Source organism: Abramis brama (genome assembly GCF_963993115.1).
Source record: "Abramis brama genome assembly, chromosome: 2".
Lineage (NCBI taxonomy): Eukaryota > Metazoa > Chordata > Actinopteri > Cypriniformes > Leuciscidae > Abramis > Abramis brama.
The window spans coordinates 58,804,786-58,829,513 of NC_139964.1; the positions used below are offsets into that span (position 1 = coordinate 58,804,786).

The window sequence follows — 24,728 nt, forward strand, 5'->3', positions numbered from 1 at the left end:
GTGATTGTCATGCTATATCTTTCAAAACCTTAAATTACCTAAACACAAAAACTAATTTGAAAACCGATTACTTTTTTTTCAAGAACGGCACCTTAAAATCTTAATGAACATGTAGGATGAGGATCAAGTATCCCATGACTAACAAAAAGAGTAAATATTTTGTGTGGAAGAGCATCACTACTACACACCTGGGTTGCAGTATAATCAAATGCAACATCAAACATGTATGTTTTTTCACGTGAGCGGTTGGCCCTCAGGACATTGTCAGCATCCTCACAGGGGTCCATCAACACCACCATCTGAAGAAAGTAATTAGACATGAGAATGAACTCTTAGATCAATTCGGCAATGTTTAAACATTAACTCACTGCAAAATAAATGACCTGAAATATGTTGAGACTGATGTCCACACTCTCTGTGACATATTGTACACTACCGTTCAAAAGTTTGGGCTCAGTAAGATTTTTTTAAAAATGTTTTTGAAAGAAAACTCTTATGCTCACCAATTCTGCATAAAGTAATATTGTGAAATTGTATTACAAATTAAAATAACTGTTTTGCAACAATTTTTCATGGAAAAGCTGAATTTTCAGCTGTAACATTTATTTACAATACTAAAAACAGTTGTGCTGCTTAATATTTTTGTGGAAAGAGGATGCTTTGATTAATAGACAGTTCAAAAGAACAGCATTTAATTAAACTATTTTTTGTAGTAATGTAAAAGTTTAATGCTTCCTTGCAGTATGAAAGTATTATTATTCTTTAAAAAAATTACTGACCCCAAACTTTTGCTCTGTAGACAGCCCAGGCTCCACAAACGGCAACAAAACAACCCTGTATCACATGAAATACGTTCTGAGGAAACTATTTTGCAAATCGCAATTACGTTACATGCCAACATATAAGCAGTGCTATTACGTTGGTCCTTAACCTAATATAGCCAGTCTATTGCAGTGCTATTACGTTTGTCCTGAACATAATACATCCAAAGCAGGTTTCTTTTCACACGTAGCAGCTAATGCTGTTCATTTTGTTTTAATTATTTACTCCCTTTTTTCTCATTGGGCTACAAAATATTATCTATGCCAGGGCGAGTCAAATGGCGGCACCCAGATAATTTTTTATCTGACCCTCCAACTGGTTTTTGATGTTTAAAACCCCTCGCAATCTGATATCAAAGTCCCCGCAAAGCTGTAGCGCGTTCAGCGGTGAGTTTAACAACGCAGCGGTGAATTTAACAACACTCAACTGCAGGCAAAACGGCATTCAGAGCATACCTGTCAAGTATCCCGTTTTGGCCGGGAAAGTCCCGTATTTTACCCTTCTTTCCCGCCGTCCTCCCGTATTAGTATTTTCCCGTAAATCTCCCGTATTTTAACCTGCATTATTAAAAAATAATAATACCCCGAGCCCGGGCAGAGTTAAAAAAAAAAAATACATTCCCAGTCTGAGCTCTGTCACTAGTCTCGCGATAACTGCCACCTGCAGTAGCCTACTACAGGTGCTGTAGGTGGCAGTTGTCGCGAGATTAGTGTGTGAGGTCAGATGATGAGTGACAACGCGGAAAAAAAAGAATAAAAACAGAGACGGATGATGGACGATATGACAGAGACGGAAGGCACTCCTGCCAAAAAAACAAAACCCTCATGTAAATACCGCGATCAGTGGGACAGCGTATTTACTTTTCTGAAGAGGAGCAGGGTGGGGGACAGTCACGCGTTTTGTAACTGCGACTTTAGCAGCGGGGGTCAGATAATTTTTCTGATATTGTGAAAAATATAATTACAGTTACAATACAAGTCAACTCCTATTTTCACTGTAGGGACATTTTAATGTAAAGCGATTTCAGACACCCCTATTGTGGACCGTACCATTTTTAACCACCGTGGCTAGAAGCAACGGAGATAGAGAACGACTTCAACTTCTCGAGCAAGTGTCAACGTTGAATGACAAAACGCTAGTTTCATAAAGTATCATTCTTTTCAACATTCCTTATTTGTATATTCAAAAATATTTAAAATAATCTAATTTAATACAGTTACAATTTTTCAATGTAAATTATTTAATTTTATTGGTAACAGCCTAGTGTCTAATTATTTTAATTGAATATATTTATCAAATTTAAGAATTTGAAATGAAACATGGAGCATACATTTAATAAAATTAGGGGAAAATGCCCTTTATAAAGGTACAAAAAATTATTCTGAGTGTTTTCAAACAGTGATGTAATGAAACATTGACAATTTAAGCTTCAAGGGAGTAAAGCCTCTGTTTAGGCTATTAAGGAAATGTAATTTTGCCAAAGGAAAAACTATTATTTTAAATAAATGTTAATTTTAAATCAGCCTACTTCAGTGTGATATGTTACCATATTATCATGCTTAACACTGAGAATTTTAATAATTGTAATGTGATGATCAGATGCAGATATCTAAATCAAAGAATATAGGTGGTTTGCGGGTGGATTATTTATTTTTAACAGTGGATTTGGGTGACTCAAAGTGCACCAGATTAATGAATTTATCTTTAAAATGTACAAATTTTTCTTCAGGGGGGGGCATGCCCCCGGACCCCCCTAGAGATACCAAGCTCCACCAACAAAAAACTATGGGAAACACATTAGGCTATATGATGATCTACAAAAAAAATACACATGTAATTATCTTATAATTAAAATACATTATTATGATTTTATCACCTCTGCCTCGTTTTGAGCCAGGAAAAACCCTGAAATAGGCTATAGGCTTCTTGTAAAGGTATTACTTTTACTAGTAATTAGAATGGTATTTCAGTGCACTTAACTTCTAAATTGTAGTTTACAAGTGGTTGACAAGTGGTGATTTTAGCTTTCTTGTACACCTGTCTTAAAATGTAAGGGATAGCCTACTGGAGCTTGGTTGGGGTGGTGGGACTGCTCGCGGTGGGTGCCGGAAAATTTCCCTTATTTTCAAATCCAAAACTTGACAGGTATGATTCAGAGGTGAGTTTGACCAAAGCAACCCTCAAATGCAGGCAAAACAACATTAAAAGGTGAGTTTAACAACGCTCTAAGACGCTTGCAAGTAAGCAGTTTTAGCGTTTTCTTGTCATAGGTAGGACACTGCTTTAAGAAGCTGGATAACGTATTTTTATCGGAGGTTTGATTAAAAACTGTTGAGTCAGGACAATAAGTTGTGTTTAGAAACTTTAGATTTGTAAGGTGGCCATTTCTTATGACGATAAATGATAGAAGAAATTATAAAAATATAGCTTTCTGCACCAAATGTGCAGGCTAGCAAAGTTAGCTAACGTTATTGAATTCAAGTTTAAGTATTAGGCTAACGTTACATTAGCTCACAACTATTATCCAACATTATAAATGTTCAGAGTGAAGAACAATTAAGCCAGATTGGTTTGTTTTACAGCCTAATTGTTTAAAATCCACTCAAAAATATATAATAAACCAAATAAATCCATAATTAACAATACAATTTATTTCATAACTACAAAATTGTGGCTCATCACAATTTTTCAATAAGAAATAAAACAATTAATATATAATAATAAGTAATGCTGTCATAAATTATTGACTGATTCATATATATATATATATATATATATTTATTTATTTTAAGTTCTGCTGTGGCTTTGTTTGGGAATTTTTTTTTATATTAAAATAAATTGGGAATGTTTTATATATATATCGTCATAAGAAATGGCCACCTTACAAATCTAAAGTTTCTAAACACAACTTATTGTCCTGACTCAACAGTTTTTAATCAAACCTCCGATAAAAATACGTTATCCAGCTTCTTAAAGCAGTGTCCTACCTATGACAAGAAAACGCTAAAACTGCTTACTTGCAAGCGTCTTAGAGCGTTGTTAAACTCACCTTTTAATGTCGTTTTGCCTGCAGTTGAGGGTTGCTTTGGTCAAACTCACCTCTGAATGCCGTTTTGCCTGCAGTTGAGTGTTGTTAAATTCACCGCTGCGTTGTTAAACTCACCGCTGAACGCGCTACACCTTTGCGGGGACTTTGATATCAGATTGCGAGGGGTTTTAAACATCAAAAACCAGTTGGAGGGCCAGATAAAAAATTGTCTGGGTGCCGCCATTTGACTCGCCCTGGCATAGATAATATTTTGTAGCCCAATGAGAAAAAAGGGAGTAAATAATTAAAACAAAATGAACAGCATTAGCTGCTACGTGTGAAAAGAAACCTGCTTTGGATGTATTATGTTCAGGACAAACGTAATAGCACTGCAATAGACTGGCTATATTAGGTTAAGGACCAACGTAATAGCACTGCTTATATTAGGTTAAGGACCAACGTAATAGCACTGCTTATATGTTGGCATGTAACGTAATTGCGATTTGCAAAATAGTTCCCTCAGAACGTATTTCATGTGATAGCCTACAGGGTTGCAACCAAAACAAACTGGCCCAACCTGCTTAACCGTTCCAGTCCGTGCAAATCCAGCCCAGCTGGTATGGATATGGTTTCAATTTCCACCTCGAGGCTGAAACAGAGCTCTTTGGAATGTAATACAAATGCATCAGTTGTTGCCAACCGTGCAGAGAATTCCAAGCCGAGAACGGTTTGTGAACGCGCTTTGCCAAACCAATCTCAAGTGGAAATATAACTGGAACCATTCCTTGGCATTCTTAGAACTGTTCTTGTGAAAAGTAGTGATGGGTCGTTCGCGAATGAGCCGGATCTAAGAGCCGGCTCTTGTAGGTGAACGACGGGAGCCGGCTCGCATATCTGAAGAGCCGACTCTATTTTTAAAAATATAGCCTATAGAAATTAAATCATTGTGTAGGCTAATAATGAAATAATGAATGATTTTAATTGCATTTAAAATAATTGACTAATTCAAAAACCAACAAAAACATAATTATATAGGCCTAAAGGCGCACACACATTTGTTTCGACTGTCTGATCAGCCTCACATTCTGTTCCTGTCAATCATACACGCGATGTTAACCAATTAAACTGCATGAGGGAGGGCCGAGCAAACTCACACACACACACTAGAGATGCGGATAAACCGCGGATCAGGCGGATGACGTGACGAAAAATAATATTTTAATTAAATTCGGGCGGGTGGCGGTTGAACCAATCAAATGAAAAAAGTTTGCCACTAAGCAACCCTGCAAGCTATGCCCAGCTGTCAGTACTATTGGAGGAGGCCTAAATGTCTCTTAGATGAGACCGCCTGGGCTATTTTGTTATTTTGTTTCGATATTAATTATATTTTAAAACAGCCAATCGTAGCCTACTGTGGAACATGCATTTAAAAGAGAGACAGATTATGGTCTGATATGACTCAGAAATGACATCGGGCAATTGCAGCGCAAGATGTTAAGAAGAACGCAAGAGCTAAACTTCTACAAGCTCAATAATATCCACATCAAAAAGTAAAAAAAGAAGGTAAGAAAAATAGTCAGTCATAACTTTGCCCATTAATTAGATGTGCAAGGCAAGCAGGCTAGTTTTTGGGTTGTTATGGACAATTAAAAATGTGAATATTCACGTTGCACAGTTGTGTGGTGGACTTTCAGCGAGTTAAAACATATATTTTTTAAAGAGCCGTTTGTGAGTCAAAAAGAGCCGGCTCTTTTCAGTGAGCCGAGTCAAACGAGCCGGCTCACGAAAAAGAGCCGGAATGCCCATCACTAGTGAAAAGCGACTGAAGCCTCTGAGAACCTGACACCTACTTCAGGTAGACAGTTCTGGAAAACGGTTGCATTTTAAAAAGTTCCTGGTGCCTTCAAGCTGACTGTAATTCTTTGCAAGTCTTTTGCACTTAATTTGCAGCTTTGCTTCTCAGCATGTTTTTTTTCCGCAAACATCTATAATGTTGCATTCTTTCATAACCTGTAGTAAAAATTAACTAATATTTAAAAATATCTAAACATGAGGTGCACTGCTAATATAATATAATAAATAATTATTAAGATTGATGTGGTTTGAAATTGGAAAAATGTGCTTGAAAAATTATATAAAATGAGATTGAGAATATTGAATTGCCCAATAATCATGCACACAAAGACATGTCTGCTGCATGTTTCTTTGTCTACGAATCCTAAGACATCAAGCATAAGCAAAGAAGACAGTAAACCTTATTTATTGACTGTAAACAGGATTTACTGCAGATGAAAGGGAGGATTAGGTCTTTAGACCATCATGACAGATTCAGCAACAGACTCCTAATCAAGAGCTGTGAATATTATGCATATGTTTTCAAAATGTATACAAAACATAGGGGAGACAGTGGCTAGTTGTAACAAGGCTATGTATTAAATTTAAAGTCAAATGTCACTTGATTAAATAATTTCAGGCAGGAATTATAGGTAATGCTGGACAAGTGTCTCAGGTGGTCCTTCGTGTTGTTTTTTGCCTACCTGGTTGTCAATCTTGTGCGCCACTGTGGTTGCACCCTCCTCAATCTCTGCATCGTTCAGAGGCCGGATGCGCAGAGCAACCTTGAATCAGTGCACATCATTTATTTAAAAACTTATCTTTAAATAAATCTGCCTTAAAATATATTTTAACAATGTATGTTCATTATCATTCAAAAAACTTGAATTCATTTAATATTCATATTTGAATCTACATGAACTGTTCTGATCTGTTAAGAACTATAGGAGGATGTCACACAGGGAAGTGTTCACTGTAGTGTTATATCTAGTGTTACTGTATGGTTTTGACACACTACACTATAAATTGTGACAAGGGTCATCAACAGGCTATAATAAACATCATTTTTTAACGAAAGGTCGAAATTTGTTCTCAGGGTATGTCAGGTCAGTGCAAGTTGTCACATGTGGTTTATATATTCTTAAATATTATAATTCATCACAATCTCTGATAGCCAAAAAACAAACAAAAAAACGTTTTTGACAGAAGTCTCTAATGCTCACCAAGGCTCCCTTTATTTGATAAAAAGGTCAAATCAGTAATATCGTGAAAATATTATTACAATTTAAAATAAAATAATGTATTAAAATATTAATTTAAAATTATTGATGGCCAGGCTGAATTTTCAGCATCATTACTCCAGTCTTCAATATCATATGATCCTTCAGAAATTAATCTAATATGCTGATTTGCAGCTCAAGAAACATTTCTTTTTATTATCCATGTTGTAAAGAGTTGCGCAGCATAATATTTCTGTAGAAACATATCCATACATTTTTTAAGGATTGTCTGAATGAAAAGTTCAAAAGAACATTTATCTGAAACAGAAATCTTTTGTAACATTATAAATGTAGGCTATTTACTGTCACATTTGATCAATTGAGTGTGTCTTTGAACAAAAGTATTCATTTCTTTCAAAAAAATAAAAAAAATCTTACTGACCACACTTTTGAATAGTAGGATGCCTAATGCATGTTGCGTCTTGTGGTTTTCATTCATTATTTTGCATTTCATAATTGTTTATTACCAAATATAATACATTTTAAATACTGTTATGTTGAGAAAGATAGCCATTTCTGTTTTCCTATATCTGCCAATAATAACTAGCCTCCCTTTGACAACTTAGGCTATACTCTTACCTTTTTGTATGATCTTTTTATAACATTACTTTTTTTTGTAGCGACTTTAATGTGTATGTCTATACAAAGACTGACTATCAAAACATTCTACTACACTGATAATATTCACTAAAAACGTGATAACTGCTGCATAGTCTCCACATGTAGTGACATACTAACGAATGTTATTATAAGTGTTATCATTTGTTTTCACAACAAGAGACACGTTCTGTTCACTAGATGATTCTCTCCTGTCCCGCAGGAGACAGATTATCATGCATCTCTATGTGTAGCCTGTAACGTTACATTTTCCTGCGGGACATTCGTGACAGGTGCAAGTGACAGGTGTTCAACCTTACTGTTGAATGAAATGTGGTGCTTTAATAAAAGATCGACAGCCTACCGTGAGTTGATGGTCCTTCCACTCTCCTGGCAAATCCTTCATCTTTTTATTCCCAACTTAACGTTACTCCAGTCTTGTGCTGTATCAAAGCCTGTTTTGTTTTTTTACAGACAATATCAAAATACGCCTCAGCTAATGCTACGCTAGAATATACTGGTGATTTACTGCGGGTTAGCCTAGTTAATCTTCTAATCTCATTCTGAGACAGGACTTGTGCTGCTGGCTGGCCCCTGCGGAGGTCCTGGATTCACCAGCGGACGGTTGTTAACGGTGATGAAACCCCTAGAGGTGTGAAACAACCCAACTCGCTCCTACCATGCTGGGACTATGTCAACCCATCCTCTCCAGTGCAGCTAAAATAACATTTTCATCAGTCCAAACCACAGTTATCCTCATATTTGCGATGATATTTAAGAGAAAACGTGTGTGAAGGATTTAACAAGAAGGATAAAGGTGCTTGCGCGCCTCTTTAAACCAGTCAAGACGCTCGCAGGCAGCGCGTGCTGGCGCAAGAAACGGTTACTGTTGCTATGGAGACTAGTACACACTAGTTTGGTTACTTTGGCAAGTTTTTTTGCCGAAATTTATCATATTTTGTCGTTTTATAATGCTAATTTGCTCGCATTTGCAAATTACACTTGCAACAAATGGGGGTATGGGCCTAGCGCTGAGCCTGACATGAACTCACTGTTTTTGTGCAAAACAACCATAATGTCAATGCAATAAATTATAAAAAATAGTTTTAAAAAGTTTTAAAAATATTAAGCCACAGAAGAAACATGTTCACATTTACTAGGAGTAAACATACACAATCTTGTGTGTTTGTATAGAGGCTTTAAAACTATTTCAGTTTATTAAATTCAAGTAAAATACACCATTAAGTAAATTAAATTAAATACAAAGAAAATTCTCATATCAAAAATGTATGATGCTTGTGAAAAACTCGTGGCTCATGTCATGCTCACTTGCCTAAATTTATTTCAATGCTTTTGTGTTAAAATTCCCTTATAATTTTACAATTTTTGCATCCAAGTGCAGCTTGGATTTGACATAATGCCTCATGATACTGCAGCACATTGGCATCACGAGTGAAGATGTCTAGAAGTATAACCTCTGGAATGATGGTGGGAAAAAAATAAGAAACGTTTCCTTAGTAAACAAATTGATCTTTTACAAAAGACTAGATCACAATACAAAAGAAATTCCTCTCCTGCATCAGAAATATTTTCTTTTGAGAAGCGATAACCCACACAATTACCATGCTCTGTCAAAAGAAGAATAGCAAATTATTTATCAATGCCCTTTACCAGTGACGTGCGGTGACGTCTTAAAGAGGCTAGGCACTGATATGAAAGCCAGATTACCTGATTTATTGTTTAGGCTAATAATACATAATAACAGTAAACGTTACGCACAAGCGCGGCATATCAAGAAATGTACAAATCAGGATGTATATCGTGTAGTCTCTCTCTCTCTCTCTCTCGCACACACACACACATACAGGCACGCACGTCGCACACACATACATGCACGCACCAGTGTTGCCAGATTGGGTTACATGTCTACCCTCCGATTCCAAATTCCGGTTTTGAATTTGATTGTGCGGGTAAAAAAGGGTTTGGGCGGGTGGACAAAATTTGGGCTGGTTTGGGGTCAGTTCGGCGGTTTTCAAACATCTACATTTTAAAGTCTAATTGGTTAAAAAACTAAACTAAAGTGTGCATGTAGTCCATAAAATCAGTCATCATGATTACTGTACACACACGCCCATGCAGAGTCAGCTGGCGTTGGTGTTGACATCACCGACGAGCACGCACTTTTAGCCAATCAGCGATCAGCAGGCAGATGCGATTGAGCGCGATAAGTTGTAGCTGTTAGTGATGGGATTTATGGCTCTTTGAGGGGATCCGGATCTTGGCGATCCGTTCCTTTCAAAGAGCCGTTCAAAATAACGGCTCTTTTGGCTCTTTTTAAATATTTAGTCAGTTTTAAGAAGCCAGCTTGGGGGCATCTCAGTTTATCCTGGAAATAATCACTGGGAGGAATGATGAGGTGAGATTTGTAGTCAAATAATTAAAACTCAGATATCACACACCAATATCTGAGTTTGAATTATTCTGAAATATTGATTATTACCTCATTTGTCATGTGTGGACTATATTCCATAGGGTTGCACAACATCCCTCTGCTTAGACAGTGACTATTTTGGATTTACCTTTAGTACAAAGTGTGTGTATGTGTAAAGCTACGTTGACATATGTTATTCATACAATACCTACTCACAAATAAACATCAAAAACAAAGCCGGCTGCAATGAATTTCTGTGCAAAACAGCTTTTACTACAAACACTTCCACACAAGAACATTTTGATAGAAAACAAAAAATATTTAAAGTTTTAAATATATACTGTAGATAAAATTAGAATAAATAAAATGGAAATGTCTACATACAGTCCACTATTACTACTATTACTACTGTAAACTTTGCAAATAGGACATCAGCCCCTTCAAGTCTTAAATGAACAATAACAAAGTGGGCTGCAATGAATGTCTGTGCAAAACAGCTTTTAGTGAAAAATTTCTATACAAGAACAGTATCACAAAAGAACATTTTGACAGATAACAAAAAATATTTAAAGTATTAGACATATACTGTAGATAAAATTAGAATAAATAAAATGGAAATGTCTACGTACAGGTTTTTTTTCCACTGGAGTACTCACGTGAAGGATGCGTGCACAACTATCAATGATGATGATAGTCTATCATCATGCTGTTAGGCAGTAGCACCCCTGCGCTGGGTGCGCCCCTCCCCCTATAACTGTTCTGTCTCGCGGAGGAGCTAATTTGTGTGCATCTGTGTGAAACACGCATAGGAAAAAAAGAACGACAGAAAGAACGGCTCCCCTCCAGCCGCGACTCGGCTCCCATCGTTCATGTTTATGAGCCGTTCAAAAGAATCGGTTCGTTCGCGAACGTCACAACTCTAGTAGCTGTATATTCCGTATATTCAAGTGATCGCTAATGCCAAAGTGATATAGCCTACTAAACAGTAAGTTGTATCTGCACAGTAAAGAGTGAGATAGTGAGCAACTCTAAAAACGTACATGTGGTGGGATCGAGATATCGATGGTGACTATAACTCTGAGAGGAGAGAGCACAGTTGAATGACTTGAAATGAAATCAAATATGGGACGACTCCTGTCCATGGTCATGTGCACACTAGCCTAACCTTACCAGACATCGGCAACTTTTACACCGTCCAGACTGCACTATACTCGACCCTGACAGCTGCTGAAAAAGGTTTGAATCGATGAATCCGTTTTTACTGCTAAATTCTGCGTTATGTTCTGCAATGTGTACTTCCGAGTGTTAAAGTCATCGGTTCATTTCTTGATTGCCGTTTTGACAGTGTCCATCTGGACATTTTAGTCATATTGGCTAATTCTCCTTAATTATTGCCCTGTTTTGATCTGTTTTCCTGGAAAAAAAATTAATTTTTTTATTTATTTTATCATTGTTATTTTGTTTTAAGGAGATACAAATTGTGCTTATCAACCTTGAATGACATGGTAATGAAATTATATCATATTATTTTGGCAGTAAAATTTTGGGCGGTTTTTTCTTGTAGTGGGTGGGTTTTGGTGAGCTTTTGGGCTGGAAATCACCGTCCCAATCTGGCAACACTGGCACGCACGTCGCACACACACAAGCGCGCGGCACAGGCACACCCCGGTAACAATGTTCACTCCAGCATCAGAATAACCATTCTTAGTCCTTATTGTTGCACAGCGGCCAAAAGTAAAAGTAAAATCACACACTGCTCAATTGAATATGAAGGCAAATGGCTTTGACAGGGGTTTTAAGAATATGAGCTCTTACTTTTCATATTAAAATGAAACATCCATTCTCAGCAGGAATATGTGAATCAGTAAGTGTGTTTATGCACTTCAAAAGTTCGAAGTTAGTTCTAAAAAACAATAATTCATATATTTTTTAATGTCATGTAAATGCTTTAGTCTGACTGAAATCATACCAGAATATTTTTTTGCGAAGTCAAGCTCAGCTCAGCTTTGTCCAGCATGTATAAGCATATTCAGACTATACAGTTGGCCTCAACAGTTGCTCCAAAACACAGAGGTGATGCGCAACGTGTATTATAGGCTACACTCTTTAAAGTCACCATGATTTCACAATCAAAATTCTTGTATTTTATGGAATATTGCTGTATTTATTATAAATGTTTTTTTTAAATCAAAATGACATCCCTTCCCTCTTGCAGCAACATCTCTTCTCTTCTCTGATGAGAATGTCTGACGTGAGGACGGGACAACATGTCACTCACATGACATCACAGCAATAGCAAAGCACAACGATCCAAATAATCAACATCAAGCCCTCCCTAAATTTTTTCTTGTTCGAGAAGCTTTCACTTGGATATACACAGGGCTGGACTGGGACAAAAAATCGCCCCGGGCATTTTGGCCCAGACCGGCCCACTATATGATCATAAACACCACCCATCTTTGCACGCCCTTAAATATATATATAGATCTCTGTGCTTCTTGGGGGGTTCGGGGGCATGCCCCCCCGTGAGAAAATTTTGTGCATTTTAATGTTAAATTCATCAATCTGGTGCACTTTCAAAATTAAAAGCTCACCCATATTCAGTGTGCAAATTAAACAAAGAAAAATTCAAAACTCTTTTAGGTACAGTGTCTATTTACATTACACCTACTACATAATAATAGTTATAATATTAATCCAATGACAGTAATTGCCATATTTTGTAAAAAAAAAAATGCAATAAAAAATAAAGGAAACTTTCATAATTAGTTTTGTACCAATTTCTATACTTGAAAGAGATACAGTAAGCACATTATCTTTTATTTTGACGCAAACTCATCAAGCTTTTATTTTGGCGGAAAACATGGTTTACAAACGCCTCTCATTAGATTTCTAGTGAATTGAGGTAATCGTGAACTATGCAGGTGTGGAAATAATCTGTAACTGGGTTATGGGTTCCTACACTCATGACATGGCCGAAGTGTTTTGAAAGTAGTTATGCTTACCGCGGACTCTACACTTTCTCATCTCTCTCCTGATCCTCCTCCTCACTATCATCATCTGCCACTGGAGCTGATGAAGGTCAGAAAACATATATTTTGACACATAAAGTGTCTGCTTTAAGGGCCTGGTTCTATTTTTCACGCTATTTCTCTGCACATTCCTTGCGTTTCTTCTCCATCTCACTGACTATTTTGACAGATACACACTGACACTGCTGCACGCTCGCGCACTCGTTTAAAGTTGTGATTGGGCCAGCCCAGTGTCAATCAAGAAAAGAACCAATGGGCCGCTGATCTACGTGTTTCATCATGTGCTGGTCTGTCAGAAAGAAAAAAAACTAACGCTGACTTTTTTGGACCAATGCATTACACCGGCACAAACCCAGTGCCGCCAATTAAGCAAAACAAAACCAAACGAATGGGCCGCCGATGTACATTTTTTTTTTTTTTTTTTAAATGTATATGAGTATGAGATGTATCGGCCCAAAAAGCACGTCGGCCCACCGGGAAAATGCCCGGTATGCCCAATGGCCAGTCCAGCCATGGATGTATCACAATCGGGAAGAAAAGACAATCACAGCTCTTGTTTCATGGCGACTTTAAATATTAAATTCCGTACTTTTGTGAACTTTTGCTCGACTATGCAAAAACCTGCTGATAACTGAGCATGTCAACATATTAGTGTCTCTCATACAAAGAACTTGTAAAGGACCTGTGGCGGTGACCTCTGGCCTGGGGCTGAGTATTTTGTCTCACAGCTGGAAACATGGGTGCTTTCCATGTCTACTCCAGGTCTCTGAGAGCAATGATCTCTTCACTTCTGAAGATCTCGATAGTTTCCTCTTCCCAGTCCTTCACATTGCTGTCCAGCTCATCTGTGTCCACACCTGAAAGATGATAATTCAGGGCAATTTATGAACTTCCAACTTGGATAAGTTGTAAAATATTTGGTTACCATGGTAAATATTTGCAAGGTCCAAAAGTAGCCTAAACTGAATGGATAAAATATGATCTCATAATAAATAATTTTCTTGAATTCTAGCAGACAGAATGTCCTTTTTTTCTATGCACATAGAAAAAAAAACTGTAATGAAAAAAATCTGAATATTATTGCAGGAAAAATATTTAAAATCCCAATTTAAATTTAGTTTAAGCAGTTTTAGTTAATCTGATGTGCATGGTGACTGTCTCATGTTGAGGCATCGCGGATTCCACTGCAGCCTCTTCACCTTCATCATCGATGAGCAGGAATCGTTGAATTTTTAATGCAGTATGTTTGCTTTTAGTTAGACAACTAATAGAAATGTGTCAGGCAATATTGGTGCTGCCTGCCTCATATCTGCGCAGTTAGGAACTCTTATGGCGTCCGCTGTAACCATGCGTGTGAATGAGAGGCGGTTACTGTATTGAAGAACATTAAAGTGCGCAGATTTTGCGCATACGAAGCTGGACGCGTCAACGCTCTGCTCGTATTTTTTATGTCCTTTCCAGCACGCCGTACAAAGCGAAAGTAAGTGTAGCGTGGAGCCAACTTTGACACCAAACTGTTTAAATGTGATACATGAAAGGGTGGTTTTTCCTTCAATACTGTAGTTGTTTTTTCCACTTGCTTTTTAATGACTTATTGTAGTGTACAGATGCAGACTCAGACAAACATTTGAATCGTTTCTCCATACTGGCGTAACGTTACCCTGTTGTGATTGTATCAAGGCAACTTCTTGTTGTTGCCACTTGCAGTTGGATTTGATGTGCTGGTGACTCAGGGATTTTGATATCATGGACAGTGACTGCTTATCTTTGCTACCAGCGGTCTGTCTGGTACTGGCCGACCCGAAGCAGTCTCCGCCTGATGACACCTCGTTAGAGAAGCTGCTCGATTGGTTCAAAGAGCTACACAGCCAAAGTGAGTAAACTGCTGATATCAAACTGATACCAATTTTTGACTAGTTGAGACCAAGATTTGGTAGAATAATATATGCTATCTATCTATCTATCTATCTATCTATCTATCTATCTATCTATCTATCTATCTATCCATCTATACATAGTGCTGTCAACTAATTTTCACATTGACTCTCCAAATTGACATAAAAACAACAAAGATGGTATATATTTTAAATATTTGTTAAATGGCATCTTATTACTAAGTACTATGAATGAAGGTCAGTATCATCGATACCAATACTGCTGCTGCTGATTTTTTGTTTTTCAATTTCTGGGGATGGAATGAGCAATTCTAGTCATTGAGCATTACAGTATAATTGAAATCCATTATTATTTTAACATTTAATAGACTTAAACATATAAATAATAATATTATTAAAACTTTTAATTTAAAGGGTTAGTTCACCCAAAAATGAAAATTCTGTCAGTAATTACTCACCCTCATGTTGTTCCAACCGCGTTAGACCTTCGTTTATCTTCGGAACACAAATTAAGATATTTTTGATGAAATCTGAGTGCTGGATCACTTCTCCATAGGCTGCTAGGTGACCGAAACTTGCTGGCCCAGAAAAGTTATTAAAGAGATCGTTAATATAGTCCAAGTGACTACAGTGGCTCAATCTTAAGTATATCAAGCGACGAGAATACTTTTTGTGCGCAAAAACAAACAAAAATATCGACTTTATTCCACTATTCATTTCCTTCTCTCTGGGCCTCGTAGTGTTTATGCGCTGCGCGTCTGTGTTGCACGTCAACATGCATCACACACATGACCAGCGTCGGCCAATAGTGAGCCTACGTGGTGACGTGTAACACAGACGCGCAGCGCAAAAACACTACGTGAACCAACTAGAGGCCCAGAGAGAAGGAAATGAATAGTGGAGAGAGGAGGTCGAGTGACAGGCACATATAGCGGTGGCAGGTCGAGTGACAGGCGCATATAGCGGTGGCAGGTCGAGTGACAGGCGCATATAGCGGTGGCAGGTCGAGTGACAGGCACATATAGCGGTGGCAGGTCGAGTGACAGGCACATATAGCGGTGGCAGGTCGAGTGACAGGCACATATAGCGGTGGCAGGTCGAGTGACAGGCGCATATAGCTGTGGCAGGTCGAGTGACAGCCGCCAGTGGCAGCTGCCCCTGCCACGGAAAGATTTTACCCTTACTGATAAAGTCGTTATTTTTGTTTTTTTTTGCGCACAAAAAGTATTCTCGTCGCTTGATATACTTAAGATTGAGCCACTGTAGTCACTTGGACTATATTAACGATCTCTTTAATAACTTTTCTGGGCCAGCAAGTTTCGGTCACCTAGCAGCCTATGGAGAAGTGATCCAGCACTCAGATTTCATCAAAAATATCTTAATTTGTGTTCCGAAGATAAACGAAGGTCTTACGCGGTTGGAACAACATGAGGGTGAGTAATTACTGACAGAATTTTCATTTTTGGGTGAACTAACCCTTTAAGTGAACTTGAAACCGTCTTCACAAAGAATTTATAATGTATATATTTAGCTGTGCTTTTAATATAGTGTGTTGAAAAAATGCTGTCAATTAATTTTTCCCCAATAAGTTTAATTTGTGTGTTCATTTTACAATATGTAAGAAAATGAATAGTTAAAACATTTGGTATCCATATTTTTATGTGAGGATCGATCCTCTCGATACATCAGTAATGCTAGTATTTACACTTATTTTTGCACTTATACCTGCTTGTCTTAATTATTGAGACAATCACATTACTGACAGGATAAAAAACAAGCTGCCAGATGGAGCTTGAAACATGGGTCTTAGGGTCTTGCATATCACGCACAATATACGAACGTACATATATATGTACTGCACATACTGTCTGATAGTGATTACTACGTGTTTCCTCAGGTAATGAACAGGTGCTTTTGCAACATCAGCCGTGCCTCAAGGAGTTAATTTCCAGTGTCTGTACGTCTAAAACTACAGATCCTGCTATCCTGTCTTTCACCCTCAAACTCACTGGACTTTTGGCTGGCACCAAGCAGGGTTTCCACTTGCTTGAGGTGAGATAGTTTCCACTATATTGTCACAATATCAGTGACAGATTATTTGCTCGCTCACAGTAGTCTAGGTAGGATAGTGGTTCTCAACACTTCTGACTTCAAGACCCCCCAATATTCAAAAAAAAATATTTGAAGGCCACCCAAAATATTTCTGGATGATGCTTGTTTTCAAACTTTATTTACAAAATCTAGGATTGGCAATATATTAAATTAATTCAATTGAATAATTATAAATAAGTCACAAAATGTAATTCCACAATTCCAGTTTTCAGAGTTTATGCTTTTACATCAATTAATTTACATGACTATTCTCATTATTTGTGATTATATTGTAATTTTGAAATACTGTTTTTTTAAATAGCAATTTCTACCCAATAAAATATTTTAAAGCTTGACATAACAAGAAAAAATTATATTCATTATAAAAAATCCCCATGACATTTTAGGATTTTATTAATTTACATGAATTTTCCTGGTCTAGATATTTCACTTTAAAAATTCACATATATATCCAGGTTTTCCAAGACTGCGGTTCTTAAGTAAAAATGTTCCTGGTTCTTCATTAATTCCCTCAACAACTGCATTTTATTTAAAAGTAAGAAATATGTCAGTTTTTAATGAATTTTATGTCTTATCTTATTTTAAAGGCTGTATTTTCTTCTATTTAAATAATTTTAAGTAGTTTTTGCCCCTCTTGGAAGTTTGCAGAGGCCTCTTGGTTGAGAACCACTGGTCTAGCACTAACCCCAAAAAGTACTATGGTATTCTTTGCAGTTTGCAGTGTTTTCCAGTCACATCATGTTTTTGAGTTCTCTGTTTTTGGTAATAAGGAGGGAGGTCTTTTGGTGTGTGTGTTTGAGCGGGAAGCCTGGTTTGTGTGTGATCTTTGGGAGGATGCCTCAGTTCGCAGTGGCTGGCTGCAGGGAATGTTGAATATGCTGAAACACCGGCAAGCTCTGGACTTCATCTGTGGAAACGGTGAGAATTGTCATAATATATCATCCATTCCAAAAATGATTCAGAAAGTTGCAAATGTGCATAAAAAATGGACTATAATAAGAGAGTTATGGGCCAGCAAATGAAAAAAATTGCAACATAATATATGCTTTAAATTGCAATGTAAGAACTACTTTAATTTAGGTGGCAGATGAAATGAATGCTTTTATTCAGCAAGGATTCATTCAATTGATCAAGTGAAGTGTCAGTAAAGACTTTTACATTGTTACAACAGATTTCTATTCAAAATAGCCTAAATGTGGTTCTTTTGAATTTTCTATTCATCAAATAATCCTGAATTTTTTATCAGAGTTTCCACAAAAGTGTTAAGCAGCACAGCTGTTTTCAGCATTTATAATAATAATTAAAAATGTTTCTTGAGCACCTAATCAGCATATTCAAATGATTTCTGAAGATCCTCAAAAATCATTTATTATTATTATTATTATTATTATTATTATTAATAAATCATTAAACATTTGTAACAACCTCAAACCTTTTAACAATAGTGTACATAAACATTCACACTATGTATTTCAAAACATAAAGTAAACACTGTATTGCATTGTGTTGTTTTAACTATGTTAATTCTAGACTGTTGCCTGTTAGCTGGTGTTTGGGCTCAGATGAAACCATGAAAAAAGATTTTCGATCTTTAGTCTTTTCAAGTCTTAAGTCTTCTATTCCGTTCTATCCACAGGACTCATCAAAGTGATTCTCCAGCTGCAGAACGACGGGAGTCTGTTTGTTGCCTGTCTGGCTAATCAGCTTTTAGTGCACATCCTAAAGTTCCTCACATCATCAAACATGGCCAATGGCAGTGATGCTGTGGGATCAAGAGAATCATCTTTGAGCCCTGATTGGGTCTCAGTCTCCTCAGAAATTATGAATGGCGTGGTTGAGGCGTTGAGCTCAGATGATCATCCTCGGGTCCTCCAGGGTTTACGGCTTCTGTCATCGGTTCCCTCTCAGTGTGGAGAGCCTATCAGAAGTACGCTATGGAAAGATGTGCTAGTACCTCTGGAAGTCTTGATCAACAGGGGGTCTGAATCATTGACTCAGCCTCTGATGGCTGTTCTTCAAGCTGCTGTGAGGTGAGTTGAATAGGACATTTCTTACATTTTATGTATCTATTAATTTTAGCTAAAATATTTTTATTACCAAAAAAACACAGTATAATAGCATATAAATGTTAATGCTAAAAAAATCATTAATTCTGCTTTGCATCTAGGTTTATTCCATAATAATGACATAACATTATCCCTTACATATTTCATTAGTTACATTTAATTAATTCTGATTGTTTGTAGTTAAAGTGATATAATTTAAAAGCTACTTAAAAAATAAAATAGAAAAAGAAAAAGCTAAAATGAATGTAAAAATTATATTATAGTTTATTTCAATTACTCATTATGGAAAGTACATATGTTTTATTGTCTTCTCTTAAATATGTATTCAGTGTAATGCAAGGATCCAGAGAACTGTTTATCGTCTGTTGCAGGACGCCTCTGCTCGGACAATCGGAGTATAAAGTGGAGGAATTATTGGAAGCCATGTTGGGTTCTGGAAACAAAAATGAGAGTTTTCAGTGTGCTGCACTAATCATAAAGCTGGAGAAATGGTGACTACCGAAGACTTTTCACATATGCATAATATAATAGTGCAGTATTAGGGATGGGGGAGAACCGGTAAAAATTTGAAATGATCATCTCTATCGTGGTTACGTTCATGTGACATTGCAGTTCAGTGTGAAAGTTTATTATTGGCATGCTCTTTCAAGCCTTACCAGTTTAAACATGATTTGTTCTGACAGGTGGTTTTCTGAACGATCACATACAGCATGTGGATACTTAACTTTCTCTTTCACGTCTTATTGCGATTAAACTGTCAAATACATGCAAGGCTATGTCAAAGAATGTCTGTCTTCCGACTGACTGATTACAGTACAGGCTTGAAGACCTTTTACTTACATTACTTAGGCTAGTAGCTTTGCTGTGATATCGAAATTTGTATTGAAAATTTTGAAATTTTTATGATATCTAATATTTCCGGCAAAAATAAGTATTGTTAACGTGATATTAAATTACAAGATTTTGGTATCGTCCATCCCTATGCCACATACACACATTTTAAATGGCAGCCAGTTATGTATTGTGTTATTTCTCTTTATTTCTCTCTCTCTTTATCCTTTAGTCCTGAGGTTTTAAAGAGGAAGGCCATTGATATCGTCTTGCTCCCCCTGCAGTGTGTGTCAGCACAGTCTCAGGACACTGGTATCACGCATTCACTGAACTGTGCCTTTTTACATTGTAAAAACCATGCAGTTGTACTTACAGAAGTCTTAATTTCTCCAGCAGAAAAGATGAATTTAGCCCTAAAGGAACAGCTATCCCAGAAAGCCTCATGTATTTCCCACCTCATGCAGAGTTTATCAAGTCTAGAAGATCTGGCATACACAGTAAGTAGGCTTTTGCTTCACTCTCAAGACTCTTTTTGGGCCAGTGCACACAGAACCCACTGTTTTTTTTAGGTTTCCCACTGTGCTACTTTTTAATAGTTTTTTTATGTAAACGTGCACTAAATGGATATCTTTGACTGTTGCATCGCATCTCACTGCGCTTTTATGGCATCTCGCACAAAAGCGAAGCCTTTTTTTTAAAGGAGTCAAGTTCAAAGTTTAAGTTCCAAACTTTATCTCGAAACGCAGCTCGCTTTCTCTCTTTTCTCTCTGCAGTTGAAAACTATCGTGCGGTGTCTTGCGTTTTTGAAAGCAACAACACGTTCGGTGTAAATGGTTCCTTAGGCTGGTCTTGATGCAATCTACAGATTTTTTTTTTTTGCGCATTGTCCATGCAGATTTTGCTGTAAAGTCTGTGGAATGGATTTTTAATACAGTAGAATGTGTATTCCACAATGAAATGTGTACCTTTCTTTTGTTAGAAATACCAGTTTGAAGGCATGTCCATTCACTCGGTCACCAGCTCTGTGGTGTTGCTTCTGAGGATTTGCTCTGGGCATTGCCCCTCCTCTTTGATTCAAAATAATGCCTCCACTCATCTGATTGGCTGCTGCAAGGTTCAGAGGTGTGGCCTTGATACATTAGGTGCTCTCTGCGTGTATGAAGGTAAAGACTTCTTCAGATAGAATTTGAGTTTCATCTTATGTTGATATTGATATGACAGGGATGAGTAAAACATCATAATTAATTACAAAAGATAGCATCATCAATATACACAATGTTTATGCATCAATACACTACCGTTAAAAAGATTTAAAGGTAATTTTAAATAAATGTCTCTTATGCTCACCAGGGCTGTATTTGTTTGATCATAAATACAGTAAAAAACAGTAATATTGTGAAATGTTATTACAGTTTAAAATAACTGTTCTTTATTTGAATATATTTTAAAATGTATAATTTATTCTTGTGATGGCAAAGCTTTCAGCATCATTACTCCAGTCTTCTTCAGAAATCATTCTAAAATGCTGATATGATGACAGTTGTGCTGCTTAATATTTTTGTGGACACACTGATACATTTAAGTATTTTTTTTATGAATAGAATGTTCAAAATAATAGCATTTATTTGAAATGTTTCAACAATGCAAACATCTTTACAGTCACACTTGATCAATTTAATAATCCTTGCTAAATAAAAGTATTAATTTATAAAAAATTATAAAGTGTAAATATATATAAAAACATTACTGTCCAGAGTCCAGAGCCTACTGACTTTGGCATCATTGACCTTGAAAGTGATTGGTATTGAATTGGTATTGACTGTGATATCTGATTAATATTTCTACATATAGAAAATTTTAATATAAGGAAGGACATATTTGGTGTCCTCTTGGACTATCTAAAGAGTCCAGATTCCCATGCTACAGTAAGTACGCACACTTTCTTATATCTTATTTTGTCTTTAAAGCAGATCTGTTGTTGAATCTCCTTATTTACTTGAAGCTTCCTGTGATTTCCAAGGTCTTGAAGAAAACATATCAGGCCACTGTGAGCTGGATCTCTGTGTGTTCGCCCTTCCCTGATCTCCTGCAGTTTATCAGCCATGGTGAGGAGCACTTCAGCCTCATTTGTAATGTAATGCGGAAATTTTCTATTTAAAAACATTTAATCAAACAAATACATCATTCCTTTATCATTTAAAGGGATAGTCCAACCAATTCTGTCATCATTTTCTCTCCATCATGTGGTCCCAAACCTGTATGACTTTCTGTCTTCTGTGGAACACAGAGGAAGATTTTTTTTTTTTAAGAATGTTGGTATCTAAACAGTTTCGGGTCCCATTGACTTCCATTTGTATGGGGAAAAAATATGCATGTACAGTGAGGAAAATAAGTATTTGAACACCCTGCTATTTTGCAAGTTCTCCCACTTAGAAATCATGGAGGGGTCTGAAATTGTCATCGTAGGTGCATGTCCACTGTGAGAGACATAATCTAAAAAAAAAAATCCAGAAATCACAATGTATGATTTTTTAACTATTTATTTGTATGATACAGCTGCAAATAAGTATTTGAACACCTGAGAAAATCAATGTTAATATTTGGTACACTAATTGTTTGCAATTACAGAGGTCAAACGTTTCCTGTAGTTTTTCACCAGGTTTGCACACACTGCAGGAGGGATTTTGGCCCACTCCTCCACACAGATCTTCTCTAGATCAGTCAGGTTTCTGGGCTGTCGCTGAGAAACACGGAGTTTGAGCTCCCTCCAAAGATTCTCTATTGGGTTTAGGTCTGGAGACTGGCTAGGCCACGCCAGAACCTTGATATGCTTCTTACAGAGCCACTCCTTGGTTATCCTGGCTGTGTGCTTCGGGTCATTGTCATGTTGGAAGACCCAGCCTCGACCCATCTTCAATGCTCTAACTGAGGGAAGGAGGTTGTTCCCCAAAATCTCGCAATACATGGCCCCGGTCATCCTCTCCTTAATACAGTGCAGTCGCCCTGTCCCATGTGCAGAAAAACACCCCCAAAGCATGATGCTACCACCCCCATGCTTCACAGTAGGGATGGTGTTCTTGGGATGGTACTCATCATTCTTCTTCCTCCAAACACGTTTAGTGGAATTATGACCAGAAAGTTTTATTTTGGTCTCATCTGACCACATGACTTTCTCCCATGACTCCTCTGGATCATCCAAATGGTCATTGGCAAACTTAAGACGGGCCTTGACATGTGCTGGTTTAAGCAGGGGAACCTTCCGTGCCATGCATGATTTCAAACCATGACGTCTTAGTGTATTACCAACAGTAACCTTGGAAACGGTGGTCCCAGCTCTTTTCAGGTCATTGACCAGCTCCTCCCGTGTAGTTCTGGGCTGATTTCTCACCTTTCTTAGGATCATTGAGACCCCACGAGGTGAGATCTTGCATGGAGCCCCAGTCCGAGGGAGATTGACAGTCATGTTTAGCTTCTTCCATTTACTAATGATTGCTCCAACAGTGGACCTTTTTTCACCAAGCTGCTTGGCAATTTCCCCGTAGCCCTTTCCAGCCTTGTGGAGGTGTACAATTTTGTCTCTAGTGTCTTTGGACAGCTCTTTGGTCTTGGCCATGTTAGTAGTTGGATTCTTACTGATTGTATGGGGTGGACAGGTGTCTTTATGCAGCTAACGACCTCAAACAGGTGCATCTAATTTAGGATAATAAATGGAGTGGAGGTGGACATTTTAAAGGCAGACTAACAGGTCTTTGAGGGTCAGAATTCTAGCTGATAGACAGGTGTTCAAATACTTATTTGCAGCTGTATCATACAAATAAATAGTTAAAAAATCATACATTGTGATTTCTGGATTTTTTTGTTAGATTATGTCTCTCACAGTGGACATGCACCTACGATGACAATTTCAGACCCCTCCATGATTTCTAAGTGGGAGAACTTGCAAAATAGCAGGGTGTTCAAATACTTATTTTCCTCACTGTATATGGAAGAAACTGAAACTATTTGGCAACCAACATTCTTCAAATATCTCCTTTTGTGTTCCACAGAAGAAAGAAAGTATTAATAGATACAAAAATGATCCTATTGTTTTGGAAGATTCAGCAATGACATCATGCACATTTCAAAAACAGATCGACATCAAAAGACATCACAGTATATGGTCATGAAGTGAGCATGTGTATTCTGCAGATCTCTTTCCCGTTTTGAAGAAACGGATGTGTGATTTGCGATGGGAAGTGAGAGACTCCACACTAGAGTTCATCACCCAGCTGACTGTTGCCCTCAACGGTACCACAAGCATATATTGTGATGCTTTTACTATTTCATCTTTTGCTCTGCAGCATATTTTAGGGATAGGTTTCATTGTAATTGTACTTTTTGTCTCTTTCTCCCAGGTAACAGTGGTTTCATTGAAGCTCTCCACACCAGCGGCATGGTCTCCATTCTCCTCTCTTCACTGGCAGATTCAGAAGGCTATGTGAGAGCTAGTGCTGTGGCTGTCGTCGGGGAGGCAGTTACCTCTTCTCTCCATCATACGGTGCTTGTGAGCAACAGCAACCTGCTGGTGAGAGAGTTACTCAATTCGGTCAAATCCAGTTTTTCAAATATGATCTTTAGGATGATCCTGCATTTTTCTTTTGCAAGTGATGAAATTGCTTGTTTCTGATCAGTGTAGAACCTGTCCCCTTAATCCCACATTTTAAAATCGGTTTGTTCCTGTCATAAAAGAAAGTAAGAAAACAAAATGACCAGTGACATATAGGTCTCTTTATTATAGGCTTAAATCTCTTTCACAGATGAC

At 37.3% G+C, this 24,728-nt stretch overlaps 2 protein-coding genes across 10 annotated transcripts in view; one reads left to right on the plus strand and one right to left on the minus strand.

Moving 5' to 3' along the window:
• LOC311068354 (kinesin-like protein KIF19) overlaps positions 1–14,363 on the minus strand; it is a 27,305-nt gene extending 12,942 nt beyond the window's left edge. Inside the window, exons 1-3 of one of the 6 annotated variants that reach the window (XM_084090738.1) lie at positions 14,223–14,363; positions 13,706–13,880; positions 189–299 (exon numbers count right to left, since the gene is read on the minus strand). In XM_084090738.1, coding sequence (XP_083946864.1) covers positions 189–299; positions 13,706–13,774 — 180 coding nt within the window. In that variant the 5' untranslated portion in view covers positions 13,775–13,880; positions 14,223–14,363. Of the gene's footprint in view, positions 1–188; positions 300–383; positions 1,238–1,277; positions 2,342–6,387; positions 6,469–7,924; positions 9,781–13,705; positions 13,881–14,222 lie in introns of those variants that run through there. The other 5 variants (XM_084090737.1, XM_084090740.1, XM_084090739.1 and 2 more) reach the window with 5 other exon arrangements.
• Positions 10,682–24,728, plus strand: part of brat1 (BRCA1-associated ATM activator 1) — a 17,404-nt gene continuing 3,357 nt past the window's right edge. The window contains exons 1-13 of one of the 4 annotated variants that reach the window (XM_084090794.1): positions 10,682–11,227; positions 14,704–14,896; positions 16,816–16,970; positions 17,801–17,948; positions 18,667–19,060; positions 19,468–19,587; positions 20,160–20,239; positions 20,321–20,424; positions 20,907–21,090; positions 21,779–21,852; positions 21,948–22,032; positions 24,116–24,214; positions 24,322–24,491. In XM_084090794.1, coding sequence (XP_083946920.1) covers positions 14,770–14,896; positions 16,816–16,970; positions 17,801–17,948; positions 18,667–19,060; positions 19,468–19,587; positions 20,160–20,239; positions 20,321–20,424; positions 20,907–21,090; positions 21,779–21,852; positions 21,948–22,032; positions 24,116–24,214; positions 24,322–24,491 — 1,740 coding nt within the window. In that variant the 5' untranslated portion in view covers positions 10,682–11,227; positions 14,704–14,769. Of the gene's footprint in view, positions 11,228–14,434; positions 14,897–16,815; positions 16,971–17,800; positions 17,949–18,666; positions 19,061–19,467; positions 19,588–20,159; positions 20,240–20,320; positions 20,425–20,906; positions 21,091–21,778; positions 21,853–21,947; positions 22,033–24,115; positions 24,215–24,321; positions 24,492–24,728 lie in introns of those variants that run through there. The other 3 variants (XM_084090793.1, XM_084090795.1, XM_084090796.1) reach the window with 3 other exon arrangements.